The sequence below is a fragment of the Peromyscus leucopus genome, chromosome 8b (assembly GCF_004664715.2).
Source record: "Peromyscus leucopus breed LL Stock chromosome 8b, UCI_PerLeu_2.1, whole genome shotgun sequence".
Classification (NCBI taxonomy): Eukaryota; Metazoa; Chordata; class Mammalia; order Rodentia; family Cricetidae; genus Peromyscus; species Peromyscus leucopus.
This window is the reverse complement of record NC_051086.1, coordinates 106,335,011-106,353,778: the sequence shown is the minus strand read 5'-3', so window position 1 is coordinate 106,353,778 and position 18,768 is coordinate 106,335,011. Positions and strand designations below refer to the sequence as shown.

General features: G+C 46.2%; 2 protein-coding genes across 5 annotated transcripts in view; one reads left to right on the top strand and one right to left on the bottom strand.

Moving 5' to 3' along the window:
- Positions 1-4,896, top strand: part of B3gntl1 (UDP-GlcNAc:betaGal beta-1,3-N-acetylglucosaminyltransferase like 1) — a 61,515-nt gene extending 56,619 nt beyond the window's left edge. For 2 of the 4 annotated variants that reach the window (XM_028884973.2, XM_037201586.1), the window contains 2 exons: positions 7-81; positions 4,470-4,896. In XM_028884973.2, the coding sequence (XP_028740806.1) occupies positions 7-81; positions 4,470-4,550 (156 nt within the window). In that variant the 3' untranslated portion in view covers positions 4,551-4,896. Of the gene's footprint in view, positions 1-6; positions 82-1,971; positions 2,329-4,469 lie in introns of those variants that run through there. The other 2 variants (XM_028884974.2, XM_028884975.2) reach the window with 2 other exon arrangements.
- Positions 4,897-10,039: 5,143 nt separating this feature from the next.
- Tbcd (tubulin folding cofactor D) overlaps positions 10,040-18,768 on the bottom strand; it is a 171,208-nt gene continuing 162,479 nt past the window's right edge. The window contains exons 35-39 of the mRNA XM_028884969.2: positions 17,368-17,457; positions 16,645-16,732; positions 15,895-16,004; positions 13,965-14,049; positions 10,040-10,295 (exon numbers count right to left, since the gene is read on the bottom strand). Of these exons, the coding sequence (XP_028740802.1) occupies positions 10,278-10,295; positions 13,965-14,049; positions 15,895-16,004; positions 16,645-16,732; positions 17,368-17,457 (391 nt within the window). The 3' untranslated portion in view covers positions 10,040-10,277. The remainder of the gene's footprint in view (positions 10,296-13,964; positions 14,050-15,894; positions 16,005-16,644; positions 16,733-17,367; positions 17,458-18,768) is intronic.

The following is an 18,768-nucleotide window of genomic DNA, read 5'->3' as shown; positions in this document are numbered from 1 at the left end:
CTGTAGGAAAGACCCAAGCCGAAGGTCCCCATCCTGCATTTCCAAGCTGCCCAGTCGCCCTTTGTCATCTGTGTGAAGCTGGTGAGTGTTGGCTATGGCTGCAGGGCTCCTGGGTATTAACCTTCCTACTCTTGTCATATGACCAAAGCCAAGGACAAGACCTGACCATGGGCACTGGGGCATAGCCCACTACCTGTACCCTTATTGCAAATCAACTCTTACCCTGTGGCCATAAAAACACCCTGAGCTAGGTTAGAGGCCACAGCTGTTGCTCTGTGGGCTGGAGGCAGCTGGGAGTGGCCTGTGGATGCTAGAGGTGGGGGGTGAGGTGAGCATGCCTGGTAACACCCTCATAAAGCTGTTCTCTATCCTTCCTTTAAACACTGAAAACCATTGTTCTGAGCCCAGCCACACATTCAAGGTGCTGTGGTTCATGTTACTCAAAGGGCAGCCTTGGCCACATATAGTAACAGCCTGGTGGTGACAAGTGGGGCCACAGGACCCTCCTTTGGTTCATCTGGTTCCTCTGCTTTTGGTCATGTGGGCATAGATGCCAATCATCCCGTTTCTGTGGAAACCAAGGTTACTTGTGGTCAGTGCTAAACAGAGAGATTGTGGAATCTCTCCAGGAAATGAGTCCCCAACAGTTGTGCCAAGCTGAAAATAACAAGACAGCAAGCTTCTTGATGGAGCTAAGGCTAACCTTTCTTCATCTGCTCTGGATACTGCTCCTTGGTTGGTCAAGCATATGGCAGACATTCCCTCTCAGGAGACACTGCTCTTCAGATATTATTCCCAGAACTCTTTAATGTGGTGACGTTAACTGATGACAGTTTAGTATTCTGCAGAGGAAGTTCTTTCCTATACATAGCGTCATGTTTATTAACAGAAAGCTCCATCATAGTTGAGTTCACCTGGAAGGGATGTGTGCCTGTCCATGTGACCTGCCCCAGGTCACTGACCATATGCAGTCCTGCTGGTCAGTAGCCCTTTCTCCCATTGGTGGCTTTTCCTCACTGTAGTAAAATGGGCCTGTCTTTGCACTAAGAAGCTTCTGGGTATAGGCCGAGGCAGAGCCAAGCAGACCTTGTACCTCAGTCACTCTTGTCAAACTGCTCACCATTGGCCTCTGACACTGGCAGGGAACAGTCAGCATTCCTGCCACCCACCATCCTGTCCAGCTTTGAGTCCAAGACAGTCACTGCAGACGCTGGCAGGTTGTCTGTGATTTGCTTGACAGCTTTTGTTCTCTAATAGTTTTTCTCTTTCAAAGTCCTAATGGGAATTTCCAGATACCTACCAGGAAAGAGGGCATGGCCACCCTGAATGTCAGCAGCCCCAGGACAAGTATTACCAGCTCCAAAGATAGTGCTGTCACCCTCTGTTACCAGTGATGGATATGGTGGGCCCACAGCAAACAGCAGCTCAGCCTCCAGCTGCAGCTGTCCACCACAGGTGTTGGATCATGCGGGGGATAGTAGATGGTGGACCAAGCTGTTGAGATGGTGGATGACATAGGTGGAACTTCAGCCTGTGTTTCAACCCATGGCATCCAATTTGTGACAGCTCATTTCAGGTCATGGCAGGGTTAGGCCTGGATTCTAAGCCCCCACCCCCCAAGAAAGTGAGACATGTCTAACTGTCTGTGTCTCCTGTGGAGTGATATCACACAGTAGCAGATGATAATAGCCACACCTGGAAACAGGAACATAACAGCATTAAGCTGGTGATACTGTGCGAGTGGAAGGCCCCTCCTTAGCTCTGCTTACCCAAGCATCTTCTAGCAGTCTGTAACATTTCCCTTAATAAGTTAGGAAGATAGACTTACTGTGATGTGTTATGTGTGTGTGTATGTGTGTGGTATACTTGTGTTTGTGTATGCTAGTGGAGATCAGAGGTTGACACTGTCTTCTATTGCTTTCTTCTTCATCATCATCATCATCATCATCATCATCATCATCATCGAGACAGGTTCTTTCACTGAACTCCCTGATTCATCAAGACTAGCTGGCCAGCCAGCAAGCCCAAGGGGTTCTCCCTGACTCTCCACTACTGGGATTACAGTGTATGCCTCCACACCCAGCCTTTACAGTGGTGCTAGAGACTGAACACAGGTCCAATGCTTGTGTAGAAAGCACTGTACTAAAGTCATTGCTAGCTCCAGAGTTTTAATTTATAAACTGATGATATTTTTAGAGTTACTTACATTATTTGACTTTCCCTTTTGTAGAAGTTTGATTCATTCTGATGAATATTCTTGATCATGACATTTTACAGAGCACTGTTCACACCTATATCTAGGACTTCTGCTTTTTTTTTTTTTTTTTTTTCTGGAGCTGAGGACTGAACCCAGGGCCTTGTGCTTGCTAGGCAAGTGCTCTACTACTGAGCTAAATCCCTAACCCCATGGACTTCTGCTTCTTAATTTTATTTGTGATACAACAAGAAGTTATTTTGATAGAAAGATTAACTAGGAATCCCTAGTTAATCTATTTTGTACATCTGATTGTCCTAGCCTTGCATATTAGGCAGCCCATTCTCTTGGTAGAGAATGCATTGGCTGAGATGGTCATTTCTGCCTCCTGGTCTCTTTCTACCAATTACCTGCTCACATTCCAGGGCCTCACCACAGAGGGAAGCTACTCGTATTTTTCTCATTTAAATAAATTGCTGTATTGTGGCCCATGACACACAGAAAATGGCTCAACAAAGATTGGCAAGCACTGGCCCAAAGGTCACATTTAGCCCTCCATCTGTTTTCATAAGTAGCCTTATTAGAATACAGAGGATGTGCACTCACAGAACAGAGTTACAACTTCCTTAAGGAACAGTGCAGATGTTGTTCCAAGGAGATGGGCACAGTGCCCAAATTGTCCTATGCAATGTGCCCAGGCTCAGAGAAGAGCCATGGGCAGCAGCAAGACACCACGTTCAGCTCACAGCATGATGGCCCCCGCTGGCAGGACACCTTCTTGGCCTCAGCTTAGCACTGTGTACACACAGTAGGATCATCTGTTTGCTACTCACGTGAATGGACTCCAACTTTTTGTTCTCATGTCTGGTTCCTCTCAGCACCTATGTGGTATAGACTATTGGATCTTGTTGGCATATCAGGACCCTGGCTGGTGGGAGTCATCTCTAGCGTTCGGTTGTCATGCTGCTGTGAGCCCCCATTCTCTAGTTTATCCCAGAAGAGAAGTAGAAGTCAGGTTGTGACACCTCCAAACGTCTGTTTCTACCCTTTTGGAGAACTATCTTGCTGTGGTTGTGGGAGTTTCTGACTTAAGGCTGAGCACCACTCATCTGGTGAAAATTTGGATTCCCTCTGCCATGTTTATAACTAGGCTTCCTCCTTTACTGGAGTGTGATGGCAGAGCCCTCTGCAACTCTGGGGTTAATCCTGGTTGGCGTTGTGTCCTGCAAACACCCTCTTCTTCCATGACTGTCCTCTTTCTCCCGGGAACATGTTAAATACAGGAGCATCTAGTGAGTACTTCTGTGTTTAACAGTGCTAGGTCTCATGGGGGGCAGAGTCTGACCTACCCTGGCCAGAGCCTGTTTCTTCTCTGAATATGAGGAAGGGGAAGGAGAGGAAGTGAGAGAGAAAAGAGGAAGGGCAGCAGGTGTGGCCACTGTGGACATTTCTGCTTTTCCAGGCAGAATGTTTTTTAATCAGGTGTCATTCTTTCTTTTTCTTTCTTTCTTTCTTTTTTTTTTTAATTTTTAATTAATTAAATAATTATTTTTTGAGACAGAATTTCTCTGTGTAGCCCTGGCTGTCCTGGAACTGGCTCTGTAGACCAGGCTGGCCTGGAACTCTCTGCCTCCCAAGTGTTGGGATTAAAGGCGTGTGCCATCACCGCCCAGCTCACTCAGGTGTTTCTAAGCACTTGTAGCAATGATGGGACAAGGTAGGGTCAGGGTCACAGCTCAGCTCAGAGGCCTCTTGTGGTGGCCCAAAGACAAGAGACTTAAGAGAAACAAAGTGGTCCCTCCCACATCCACATCCTGCCAGGTTGCCCCAGACTCCCATCTACCACTAGTTGGGCTGTTCTTTAGCAAGATCATGGCACTTGTTCCCTTTGGGGATTGGGGGATGACAGGTAAGAGGAATCAGAGGGTAGGTACTTGGCAGATCTTGCAGAGATGAGAGGCACAGAGTACACAAAGTTCCCTGAATAGACAGGAGGAAAGGTGAATCCGCCTGGGCCAACAGTGAGAGTGCCGTAACTACCTCCAGAGAGGGGAGGGCCGCTGCAAAGGGCACCTCTCAGTACTTCACCCTCTTGGTGACCAATACAACTATGTAACAGTAGCACTAGCTGCTGCCCTCACTTCAGGCCCCTCCCCTAATCAGCAGGGGAGCAGAAGTTCATTAAGCAGGCCCAACCCCAGCCCCTGCAGCAATCTTTGCAAGCACCTCAGAAAGCAAGAGGAAGCCTGACTGAGCTGGATCTCTCTCCCCATAGGACCTCACAGGGGGTGAGTTTGAAGACAACCTGAAATCACTGCGCTTGCAGGAAGGCCGGGACTTTGTTCACTTCAGCTGAGGCTGCCGCAAGGTGATCCACATGGAAGCTCTACAGATTCTGAGCCTTGTCTGCTCTACTTCCCTTACACGGCAACTGTCAGGTGAAACGTGATCCTAATTAGTCTTAACAATAAAAACCAGGAGTCAGATATTAAGGGTGAAAGCTGAAAGATCAGAGAAGCAGAGCAGCGGCCACTAGAGACTTCTTACCTCTATGCATCCTCAGGCCAAATGGGGGTTCCTGTCTCTATGAATCCTCAGACTGAATAGGCGCCAAGATCTGTCTCCACCCGCCTTATATTCCTGTCTCCAACTCCTTAGTGCTGGGATCAAAGGCTTGAGCCTCCCATATGCTGGGATTAAAGGTGTGTGCCACCACTGCCTGGATCTGTTTCTCTTTTAGACTGGTTCAATCTCCTGTAGCCCAGGGTAGCCTTGAACTCCTGATCTTCCTGCTTCCTCCTCCCAAGTGCTGGAATTAAAGGTGTGTGTCACCACTGCCTGGCCTCTATGTTAACCAGTGGCTAGCTCCACACACTGATCTCCAGGCAAGCTTTATTTGTCAGAAGACAAAAATATACATTTCCCCTCTTTTTGTCTAAATCAAAAGTGAAGGTTTTAACTAACATAGAAAAACTATATAATAAGTACAATAATATACAAACATATAGGCAATAATTACATTAACAATGTCTAGTCTACTAGCATTTGAGAAGTTCAAAGAAAATACTCTATTAGTTATAATTATAGTTTTTCTTAGTTATAATAGAAAGTAAATTAGATACAAAACTTTAGACTCACCAAGATAGATAATTATTTTCTCTAATTTTGACAAATGCAAATGGATTAGTGTTACTGTAATTCTTAATAACTGTTTTTGTTGTATATAGTTTTACTATATTAAGGTTAAAACCTTCCTTTTTAATTAGACAAAAAGGGTGAAATGCTGTGGAATAATACTCTTGTACACTGTAAAGATTTGTCATTCAAATTGGTTTAATAAAATGCTGATTGGCCAGTAGCCAGGCAAAAAGTATAGGCTGGGTAACCAAACTGAGAATGCTGGGAAGAGGAAGGGCAGTCAGGAGTCACTAGCCAGATGCAGAGGAAGTATGGTAAAAATCCCACACTGAAAAAAGGTACCAAGCCACATGGCTAAACATAGATAGGAAATATGGGTTAATTTAAGTGTAAGAGCTAGTTAGTAGTAAGCCTGAGCTACTGGTAGAGCATTTATAAGTAACATTAAAAGCCTCTGAGTGGTTATTCAAGAACTGGCAGATGGGAGAGAACAGTCTGCTTCATCCCTGCTTCCTCCCAACTTCTTCCCTCACGTGCAGTGCATTAGTTTTCACCCTTTCATTTCTGCTACATAACTTGAGGCCTCAATCTTCTAAGCACCACTTTGGGCAAATTTCCCATGTTTGGTAACTTTGACCAACTGTCTGGTGATTTTTAAAATACTACTTTTCTTTTTAAAAGCAGGAGTCTGTGTTATCAAAGTTCTGGGTTCTAGGTTCTAGAAATATCTATTAAGCCAAGCTTTTCTTCATTTTTCAAACCATCTGTACTAGTTACCTTTCTCGTTGCTGTGACCAAATACCAAACAAGCAGCTTATGGGAGGAGTGTGTGTGTGTGTGTGTGTGTGTGTGTGTGTGTGTGTGTGTGTTGTGTATATGTATATGTATGTATCAGCTCATGGTTTGAGGGTATGGTCCATCATGGTAGGGAAGGCATGATGGTGGGAGATGTTGTTCCCAGCTGGGACTCTTCACCTTCTCATATCTTAGTGGAGCAGGAAGGAGAGAAGGCCAGAAGCAAGAGCCAGGCTCTAAACCTCAAACTCCATCCTCCAGTGACCCACTTCTTCAAGCTAGGCCCTAATTCCTAAAGGTGCCACCAACTAGGACAAAATGATCAAACTCAGGCCTGTCAGGGACACGTCACATTAAATGATAAAATTCTTAACTCTAATATAAATGATCTCTCTATTTAAGTGACCTTCCCAGATGGTAGGTTGGCCTTTATCTTCTTACGTTACTTCGTTATTTACTAACATAGTGTCTTACTATGTAGCCCAGGCTGGTCTTGAACTCACCCTCCTATCTCCATCTCCTGCGTGGTGGGCTACAGATGTGTGCCTGGCTTAGACATTATGTTAGTACATTCAGATACTCCCAAGGTTTAGAGCTCTGACTTCTTCTTGCCAAGCAGGAAACTTGGGCATCTCCCTCTCCAGCATTGCGCCTTCCCCACTCCCGATACCTTTGTTCTAGGTGTACATTTCTGAACATACATAGCTTGTATTTCAGCCGTTCTAACAGTCTGTGTCCCTCCAAGTTAGTCTTGTCTTTCAATGGGGACTTGAATACACTCCCATCATGTCACCAATCTCCTTTTCTTATGTGATAGTTTTCACAGCTTGTCTTCCTCATCGTCATTCCTCAGTATTAGACCTTTCTCTGTGCTAGAATAGCTAACTCTTCTTTGGCAGCCCTTGGTGGGTTAGCAGGCTCACCTGGGTTTTCTACACACCACCCTCAGGTCACAGGACTAAGATCCCTTCCTACCTCACTTGTCCATTTTAAGAAATTTTACATGTATAATATCCCCCCCCCCCCATTTAGCTGCCATGCATTTCTCCCCTTGTTTGGTTTCCTAACTGAAACTATCCTGAGGCCATTTTTCTGCTGCTTAAAGTTCACCCACAAAAAACACTGCTTTTAGCTGGGGATAATATGGAGACTCTGGCTGCACTGAGTTATAACAGCTCTCTTTCTTGAATGGTAGTTACTGTGGTAGGTTGAATGTAATTGGCCCCCCTAAGCTCATAGGAACACTATTAGGAGTTGTGGCCTTGTTGGAGGAGGCTGGATGACACCTTTAATCCAGACCTTGAGGCTGGAGGGCACACTTTTAATTTGGGCCACACCTTCTGGAAGAAGTATGTCGATGTGGGGGAGGGCTTTGAGGTTTCATATACTCAGGATACTGTCCAGTGAGTCAGTCGACTTCCTGTTGCCTGCAAGATGTAGGACACTCGGCTATTTCTCCAGCACCATGCCTGCCTGCATGCTGCCATGCTGCCTGCCATAATGGACTGAACCTCTCAACTGTAATCGAGCCCCCGCAATTAAATGTTTTCTTTGAGTTGTTGTGGTCCTGGTGTCTCCTCACAACAGCAGTAAACCCTAATTAAGACATACACTAGTCATATCATTTAGCAAGCTGACAGTCACATTTTTCAGAACAGTGTGGCTCTTACTGTCTTCCTCAACTCCAATTTCGCTGGTGAGCTGGTAGCCACTGTGCTACCATCTCTTTCTCAACAATTCTGTAATTCCACCCAGTGCACCTGGCACCAGCTCACTTCCCCGTCAAGGACTGGGTGTCTAACCATGAACATTCCTAGTAGTCAGAGGCAGCAGGGATACATATGGACTTACCAGCTGTCCTCTTGGGTAGCTTCCAACCTTGCAGGGTTCTGTCTACCTCTGTCTTGAGTTGGGGACTCATCCATATGGGACCTTCCACCTTTGCTTCTGCTATTTTCTATCCTAGAACCTCTTCCTAATCTTTTTTTAAATTTTTTTTTAAATTTTAATATTGCATGTGAGTATAGTTTCTGCTGAGGCCAAAGGTATTGAATTCCCCAAAAAATGGAGTTACTGGTGGTTGTAAGCCACCCCATATGGGTACTGAGAATGAACTCAAGTTGTTTGTAAGATTACTGTGCTTTCTTAACCACTGAGCCATCTCTCCAGCTTCTCTGACAGTTTCTACCTCTTTTTTTTTGGGGGGGGGGCTATTTATCTATTTGTAGGATCTTAGGCGTATACTACCACATCCAGTTTATATGGTGATGGATCATCAACCCAGAGTTTCTTTATGTTTTTGTTGGGCAGGGTTTTTCTATGTAGTCCTGGAACTCACTATGCAGACCAGACTGGCATCAGAGATCTGCCTGCTTCTAGTGGAATTAAAGGTGTGCACAACACTCCTGGCTACCCAGAGTTTCTTGCATGAAACATCCCTAGTCCTGTCACTTTCCCTTTGGAAATTGTTCTTTTATATTGGTTCTAGAATTGTGGGCAGTGACTTGGTTCTACTGTCTTGTTGATAGGTTTCTCTCCCTGTTTGTGGACATCAATTTCATCCTTAGAGAGTGTATCTTCCTGTCACAGCATTTGCTTGTTAGCGTCAGTTTACCTAGGCTTTTAACATAGGAGTTCTGGGGGCACACTGGATGTTTCCTCTTCACCCAATGCAGTAAAAAAGCCAGAGCACCTTCCTGTGAGGACAGTTTTTCCATCTATCAGTGCTGAGGGCACAGCTCTGTAGGGTCCCAGTTTTATTAGGCTCTTTGTGACCTTTTATCTACTCCACGCTACTACCCAAACCTCATTACTAGACCTAGGAACATGGCCTTGGGCACAGTGCCCTTAGCTGCTTTCTTCCAGCTCCTCAGCTCATAGGGTTCACAGTAGGCCAGGTATGCACTCCTCTGTGAGTACATACACCTAACTGGCCTCCTGCCCAAGCATGCCCCTTTACATACACACATACACACACAACTTGCTATCTGCTGAGCCTGTCCTCCTAGCACCCAGCATTGCTAACTTGATGGACTGTCCTGGCCACCCCAGCTGTCATGCTGCCTTAAGTGGAGGGCTCCCTCTAAGTAATTCGTGGAAACCCCTCCAGGCACCCAGTGGGAACAGTTGTCTGTGGATGGGATCTGCATGCAGAGGTGGCTGGCCAGGACAAAATCCTTTACTTCGATCATTAAATCTCAAGAATGTCATCAAGATATGACAGCGAAGCCTATCTCATCAGGTTATCTCAGCTAGGCTTTCTTCTGCTCATGAACAGGAAATTCTAAGTCTAGGAGAGATGTATGCAAGGCTGGAATGAAGTATGAGCCAGGCCTCAGGTGGAGGTCCCTGACACCAGGTCAGCACAACAAACCTCCTGCAGACCCAGGCCTAGAAAGTGACTCTTAGTAAAGGGAGCAGCCTATGTGTTATTAAGTCCAGCTCCATGAGATGCAGGCTGTCAAATGAGTGAGCACAGACTACTACAGGCCTGGGCTTGTGGACCTGGCCACTTCACCTTTGTAAGAGCAGTTATCAGTTCTGACCCAGCTATGTGTTCAGCCTCAACTCTGTAGAGACGAGAGGCACCCCCTTTGTCTTGGGTTGAAGCTTAATGAGCAATGCCAGCAGTCCTTTCCAGGCCTGGGATACAGAGAGTTCGAACAGGCAGGCACAGGACTACCACAGCAGGACAGGTAGGCATGCAGGCCCTGGGACAGGAAGTGCAGAGGATCCAGGCCTCAGGCTGGATTCTGATGATCTCTTGCTCAGACCTTTGTAGTGTGGCTGGTGATTTGACTGGCTTATCGTCATGCTACACAAATCACTCTGTGCCTAAAACACAGCAAAGCACTGGTAGTGGAGCCCACGGTGGATCTTCACGCAAGTCCCAGAAATAGACAGAGGCTGGGCTGTATGGTACATGATTTAATAGAAAGCACATCGTGTTAGAACAGCAAAAGTACGGGCAGTCCAGGCCACCAGAGCACAGCATGCATGAAGAGTTACTGCTCTCTGTGGATGGCTTCCCAATCCATCTAGCAGCATGTGCCATCTTTCTCAGAAGTCTGTGGCACCAACTTTCCATGATGGTAAAGCTTGTTGTAGAGCCTGAGGGCAGGACATCCCAGCTAGGTAGGCAATGAATGGCTCAGCTTCCAGGAGCAGGCTGTAAAGACACATAGCAATGTCAGGCTGATCCCCACCCCACCCTCTCTGATGTATGGCTAAAGACTGCCATGTCCTAGGACCCTAGCAGGTTGAAGTGTGTAGTGATAGCTCTGGTGGCCTCATGAGAGTAGGCTGCTAAACTGTTTACATTCTGAAAACATATGTTCAAAGTTTTCCTAACAGTGTAAAGAGCATAGTTGAAAACTCAAGTTCACTCTCCACATAGGAGACTGAGACTACACTGGCTCCATCTGTTGCCACCACTCCTAAAGCCATTCAAGCAACCAGGCCACTGCCTGTGTGTCTTATGATGGCTCCTGCAAGGGGAGGCCCTGGGAGGACTTGGGCACACAGACCCAGTATAGCACACACAAGAGAGGAAAAGAACGTCTTTCCTAACATGACAAGGGAGTGGCAGGAGCTCAGAGTTTAAAGCTAGATCATCAAAGCAAAGAAAACTGAGGAAAAGCAGGGCTGACCATCAAGACCATATCAGCTAAATACCAAGGCCCCAGGGTTAGGACAAGCCCGTTTCAGACAGGGCTCTGCAGCTAGAGGTCAAGGCCAGGGATAAGGCAATGTGTCAAGAAAGAGTGCTGGCCCCAGGGTAACCAGGGACAGAAGAACAGAGCAGTGAAACAAGTTAACAGGATAGGAAGTGAAATCCAGATAAGGGAAAAAGAAACATTAAACAGGAAGGTCAAACAGGAAACAAAGATATGAATGTAAACTTGTCAGTAATTATACAGTAAACATGAATGCATGAAACACTAATTTAATAAAGATTTTTAAATGATGATGGTAAGGTATAATCTTGCCTATACTGTTCATAGACATTGAAAGTATGACAGGAAACATGCTAACCTGATGTCACCACACTCACAGTGGGCAAAGGAGATGTCAAGAGTAGAAATACCTAGTAACTCAGCTTCAAAATGCATCCCCCAAAGGTCAAACATAATTAAAGGACATTTGAGACAAATGTAAAACACTACTTTCTCAGTAACTGATGCAATAAGGTGACTTAAAAATATGTACTAATGCCTTTGGGCTGGTGTGGCATGATTAACACCGTGACTTAGCTCATGCACAGGGCAGCAGAGTCTATCTGAGGCCTACTCTATACAGAAAAAGTTGCACAACTGAAAAAAGTCTTTTTTCAGAATTTCAGAGAACTCAGATCTCCATCCTGAAACTGGAGATAACAACATATGAGACACACAGCCTAGCAAAACCCAACAAAAGGCCCATGTGTACCTGCATCAGCTCAGAATACCAGCCATGGGGACCTGCAAGGTTCACCTCATGAGATCTGAAAAACATTCACTCAGACCTAGCAAGGTGGGAAAGAATCACCTCTGTCAGGCACACCAGAACCACGTCTTCTAGGGAAGGATGCAGGTCAGATGAACTATGCTAACAGTACTAGGAAGGCTACAGGTCAGGCCAAGCCCAAGGTTGGAGACCTGCTGGCTGATTGGAATGTTCCTCTGTCCCTGACTCACTTGGGACTTCAGCATGAGGCTGGGCTTCTGAAGGGCTTAGGTTCTATTAGGGCAGGGAGCCCAAGGTCAAGGGTGAAAACAAATATAGAAACCCTGAGGCCTATATCACAGTCAGCATCCAACAGCAGCTTGCAGCCAGAAAAGCAAGTCCATATACTGTTGTACACACACACACACACACACACACACACACACACACACACACACACACACACACACACACACACACACACACACACACACACACACACACACACGCGCGCGCTAAGAAAAGCATGACTCAAAGACAGAAGAGGTGCCCCAACAGTCCCTGACATAGAGATGGGGATTATCCAGCTAAGAATTAAAGACATTCCAGGAAGGTGAGCTGTGGAGAGCAGATAGGAGCTAGTAGGTGGAGGTAGTGGTTTGAATGAGTAAGGCCCCATAGGCTCACGTTTGAAAACTCCTTCCCCAGTTGGTAGAACTATTTGGGAAGGATTTGGAAGTATGGCCTTCTTGGAGGAGGTGGGCTTTTGAGGTTTCAAATGACTCCATTTCCAGTATATTCTGCTTCCTGTTTATAAATCAAGATATGAGCTCTGAGCTGTCCCTACTGCCATGTCTCTGCTCTGCCATTATGACTGAAGCCATAAACCCAGTGAAATGCTTTCTTTTGTAAGTTGTCTTTGCCATGGTGTTTTGTCACAGCAACACAGCAGGGGTACTGGGGGGCGGGGGTCAGAAGGAAGTGCAGAAGAACACACTAAGAGTCATTAAGCTGGCATGTGAACAGGTCAGGAACTTTCTAAGCAGAGATGAAATTGGAACAACATGAGCTGTTCCAAGAACTGGGGACCAGTCACACAGACAGCATCTCCATCTGTAGGACTGGGTGACCTTCCAGGGCACATAAGCCTGAGGCCTAGTGTCAATCAGGGACCTCAGCTCCCTCTAGCCCCAACATTGCCCCAGGCCAACCTGGCTGGCTAGTATATAAACTAGTTCTGAGAGTTTAACCAAACTCCCAAGGGTCAAGAAGAGTGAAGACAATCTTGGACAGAATAAAACTGGAGGACAGACATGGTAGGCACCCTGAGGGGTTGTGAAGTCCACACCTCTTCCATCATACAGTTTGTACTAGCTCACAGATGGATAGCATGACCCTTGTGCATGAAAGGGATTCCTAAGTGTCCTACTTATACAGTCACTTGACAGAAGTGGAGACAGGACACCGAATCATCCACTGTAGAGTGAAGCTGGCTGATACAGACAGCATAAAATGACCTTCCCTTTACACCACAGCTGGTCAGTCCCAAGTGAACTAAATTTCTGTGTGAAGAGGCAGTACATACAGCTTTTAGAAACAGTAGGCTTCCCACCTGCGTACATGTGTTAGCTAGTTTTATGGAAGCTTGACACAAGCTAGAGTCATTTGGGACGAGGAACTCTCAATTGAGAAATATCTTTATAAGCTTGTGCTGTAGGCAAGCCCATAGGGCATTTTCTTAATTAGTGATCAATGTGGGAGAGCCCAGCTCAGTGTGGGTGGTGCCACACTTGGCTGGTGGTCCTGGGTGCAAAGACACTGAATAATCTCAAAGTAGACCACAATATAAAAGGGAGAAAAGCAGTAAGCTGGAGCATGTTTCTAGGATGAAAACTTCAATATGTAGAATTTTTAAAGTCCCTACAGACTGACTGACCCACAGAACACAGGAGGAGAGCCCAAGGGCACAACTTCCATGACAACCTCAGCACAAGGGGCCTCAGAAACAGCAAACACAGCAAGGCCAAGAGAGGCGAAGAGGACAAGCACGGGCAGTGAAGAGGACGGAGGCCCCAGTGGGGCAGGAGTCCAGGGAGAGATGGAGCCTAATGAGACAGGCAGGTGTCCTCAGAGGAACAGAGCCCCCAATAGGATGTCTATCCAGGCAGGGAGTGACGAGAGAGCTAAAGCCTCCTTCCCACACAGTGCAGGCTTTCCTAGAAGGTAGAACTGAGACAACAGTTCACTATGAAGACAGAACTCGCCCACCCTGGCAGCAGAAGCAGCCCTTCCAGCTGGCCTGGAGAAAGTCATGGCAGTGATGACTGATTGTGGGACCCAGTTTACTTTAGACCAGAGCTCAGAACAATGGACAACACAGGAGCCATGGGTCCTAGAATACTAAGAGCATTACCTTTGGAACCAGCTGGGGTCTGGGCACACCAAGGAGGTCACATAGGTGATTCCGCTGACCTCTTACAACTGGAAGCTCTGCATCCCTAAGAAGGAAAGCATTTGAGTCCCCTATGCCAACATGGTTCGGCTCCCCACACCCCATGAGACCTGATGGTACTGGGGCAAAAGTCCCTATCCTCCAGAGTAGACAAGGGCCTTACCCCGTTCTAGGAACCTACAGAAGAGAGGACACCTCAGGCTAAGAAGGCTTATGAAGCTTTATTAGAACTCAGCTGTTGTTGGCTTTCATTGGAACAGAAAAGTAAGAAGCATGTTTTGTATGTAAAGAAGTCAGTAAACAGTCCTCTATAAACCAGGTGTCACGTTTTTGCAAAAGCAGAAATCCCAACACCCATGTAGGGCAGCTCACAACCACCTGTAACCCCAGCTCCAGGGGGATTTGGACACCCTTTTCTGGCCTTGGTAGGCAACTGCACTCACATGCACATACAAGCCCTGACATATGCATATACATTATTAAAGATAAAAATAAATCCTAAAATATGAACAAAAAAGTTCCTCTTCCCTCCCTGCTATCCTTACTCAAAATGAGCATTTTAGAAAGTTGGAAGCGGGGCTGGAGAGATGGCTCAGAGGTTAAGTGCACTGCTTGCTCTTCCAAAGGTCCTGAGTTCAATTCCCAGCAACTACATGGTGGCTCATAATCATCTGTAATGAGATCTGGTGCCCTCAAAAAAAAAAAAAAAAAAAAAAAGATTTTGGGCTGCAGAGATGGCTCAGAGGTTAAGAGCACTGCTTGTTCTTCCAAAGGTCCTGAGTTCAATTCCCAGCAACCACATGGTAGCTCAAAACCATCTGTAATCAGATCTGGTGCCCTCTTGTGGCTTGCAGGAATATGTACAGACAGAACATTGTATACATAATAAATAAATAAATCTTTTTAAAAAAAGAAAGAAAGAAAGAAAGTTGGAAGCAATGTCCACTCTCCCGAGGTTTGACCAGTCTCCTCAGAAGGTACTGAGCTGAGTTTCTACTGACAGCAAAGATCTTGAAATACATTCTAGCCTTTCAGGCCTCCACAGCTCTCATCTAGGCAGGAAGGCCACATCCTAGCATGAGCTCCTAGGGAGATCGCTGTTCTGAGGGGCGTGCATAAATACACTACAAACCCTTACTTGCCACCCCAACAGACCTGTCAGCATTTGAGTCAGCAATACCCCTCTCCATCAGTCTAAGGGGACAGTGTCCACAGTCAGTAGCAGTAACTTGGGCACCTGGCCCAAATAGTGCCTCCCAAATAGTACATCTAGAAAAGGGGACAAGTCAGCTTAATGTGCACCTGTGCACAGGTGATGGTTTTGTGTGTGTTTGGCAGTACATACCTGTACATATGAGCAGCTGTATGTATGTGATTATGTATACAAACATGCATATAATTGTGTGCAAGGCCATATGTGTGTACAGTGCCTGGATCACAGGTCATAAGAGTTCTTGCTGTTGTGACTAACTGCTTCCAGGCTCAGCCTATATAGCACCTGTGAATCACACCCACAGGCTGTACACCCCACCACCACTTCTTGACTTTGAAGACAAGTCTCTAGGCCATTAAAACAGAGGAAAGACCACATGGCCCTTGCAGTAGCAAAATAAAAGTAGCTAGCTGACATCCACTTGGTGGCATCCTGATGGCCCTATATTCCAGTTACTGAAAAACACCAGCTTCTGAACCACTCTACCCATCTTGCTCACAAGAGGAGAAAAGCAAATGCACATTAAACATTTTCCCACCTGAAGCTCCCAGGATGTGTCCTCAGCCCTTTGTGAAGCTGAGAGGTGGCCCTGAGCTGTTGAGAAACGTCTCCCCTCTTTCCATCAGAAGCTATGAGGACAGGAGAAAGTGGCACCAGGCTTGGGCAGCCCCTACTTACCAGGCTGTGTCACTGAGCACAGACATGACCTCATCAAGCACATCGGCATCTACCAAGTCGCTATAGGTAAGCACCATCTCGTACACCTGGCTTGCTGTAGTCTTCCGGATCTGGGACAAGAACAGCAGGTCAACAGGAGGAAAACCCACGACCACCTAGGGAGCCCAAGGGATTTTACGAAAGTCCATAAAAGGAGGGAAATTAACTTGGCCATAGCCCAGACTTCTGCCTGATATCAGACATGCAGCAGATGGGAAGAACTGCAGCCTTTGTTAGAAGGTGCAGTAGGGACTCCTACCTGGGAATCTGTCTCTCTTGCTATCTTTTCTGGTTATGTCCTGTGACAAACTGCTTCATATGAGATCTGATCTATGCCTGGTAATGTGCATTTCTGACAAAGAGGCTGAGCTGTGGGTCATCCCACTCTACTTCAAAACTCCACTGTCCTTTGCAGAAGTTTCCCCCTGACTTTTTAGGAGGGGAAATGTCACTTTGGAATACTCAAAGAGTTCTTGGTAAGAAAGGGAAATCCTAACCCTGGGCTGTTACCCTCAGCAGTACTTCCCCACGTTCACCCTGCCCAGTACCAGCCACCCACATTCCTTTCATACAAACCCCAGGGCCGCCCACACCTGAAAACTATCTCCACAGGCACACCGTCTCACCCTGTGTTTACTTCTAAACCTACTTCAAAGTTATGCCAACATATACTCATCTTTAAAGGCCACACATAAGCGCAGACACACTCACCACAGGGAAAGGGTGGCCAAGGAGGAGGAACAGTTGCAGGAGAACTTTCTTTCTCACATCACCACTGAACTGCACCATCCCACAGAGCCTGCAGAAGACCCATAGGTTACATGCAGCTGTGCCACATTCAAGTTAACCAAGTACCCAAGACACATGGGAGACCCAAAAAGTACACAGCATAAACCTTGAGACATACGTTAATATGTGTGTATACCTACGTACACACCTGTGTGTTGTGCACTAGTGTGCTCTCATGTGATATACAGTCATGTATACAAGTATGCATTGTATACTAACATGATCCCATTTGCTTACATATATATAAGATCTTTGTACTAACATGTGCCTGTGTGTCCAGATTCCTGCATTCCCATGTGTGCATGTTTGTATACCTTATGTGATTGCCTACACATGACCAGTTTTCTGTGCCAGCATATACTTGCCCATGTGGCCAGAGCCCTGCACTAGCATAGGTGTATTCACATTCCTTGAGCATGTACAGTAAGGTGCCAGAGTAAGTGACAGATATGAGCAAGTGAGGGATGTAGCTTTCCTGTTCAGATTGATCCTCCTCCCAAATACCACTACTAACAGTCTGACCTTTCTTAAATGAACACTAAAACATTCCATTTTAAACAGCTTTGTGATTAAAACTATATTTCCCACCAGGAACCACCAAGTCCCTCCTATTTTTGTCTCCATCCAGGAGCACTTAAAACTCACACTGCAATGCTCGACCGAAGTTTCTGGATGTCTTTTGACTTCCTGATTTCTTCCTTACAAAGTGTGAGCAACTTCACACAAAAGGGGTGGCTTAAAGGAGAAAACATTATTATAAGTAGATCTTTTACAGAAATGCAGAGCACTATGATCATGCTGTAGTGTTGTCCAGTGGTGCTGTTGGTACCAAGTAACCTGAAGGTCAGCTTGCTCAAAAGATACTGGGCCATATGGCATCAACCACTCTCTTCGGTTCCCAACATGCACAGCAGAGAACAGATGTCCTATCTCATTACCCATAAGATATTCCATAACCCACATCACCCATGGAATTTGACACTTGGGCAGGCCCTGGCCCAGTTATGGCATGACCATATCCAAGTGACCCTCCCCAACAGAAAAGACCCTACCAGCAAGTGCTATTTCATGGAAAGATGCCATGTCAGGGGTCTTGGTTACAGAGGAGGACAATGAGTCCTAGTCATCCCCAATGACCTTAATACTGGACTACTATATCAGGATGATCCATGACAGTTAACTCCCAGGTCAACTCTGGTATGAAGAGGATGTTGCTATACCCTGGGACTTTGATCCAGGATACACGATCTCAATCCTTCTCTGTCCAGCTCCCTAAAGTGCTTGTTGGGTACAGAATGACTGTTATTGCTGAGGGCTGTGGTTATTGTTGTTCCCAGCTTGCATAAGGACTCTGTACATATCCTTAGCTGGGCTTCCTACAGGACTCATGCACAGTTCTGTTGCTCCTCTAGACTTAGAGGTCACACACACCATAGACACTCTATGATCCCAATGGTCCCAATTCAGGTCTACATTGAACTCTGTGATCTCTACAACCCTGTTGGTTCACACACCAGAATTCCTGGAAGACTCCTATGATTAGGGTCTAATGAACATCTCAGTTCTGCCTGTCTGAGTGGGGTGACATGGCTTCCTGGACACCTGCTAGTCTAAAGATTTCTGCTTTGAAAAGAGACACACAGGTCAAAATGTTTTCAGCTTCTATGACTCCCTCACTCTTACATTTGTTGGCATCATGCCCATGGATCAGCCACTGTCCAGCTCCCTCTTCCTGCCAGTCATGCTCCGGCCTAACCTGATCAATAGCCAGTTACTACTCAGATCCCAACATATATTCTCAACAATGACACCAACCTGATTCCCATATGCTGCCCATCTCCAGGGAAGTAAGCCTAGATTCTGAGTGTCTGGGATCAGGGGTATACCAGCACTGAGAAGGCACTCCCAAAAGAGGCAGAGGCATGGACCTACCTCCCACCCCTCCTGGTGTGGCTACAGCCATCTCTAGACGGTCAAGAAAACCGACAGTGCCTGGAAAAGGCTAACTCAAGTCCTGGTTGCTGAACACTATCCACCCTTGCCTAG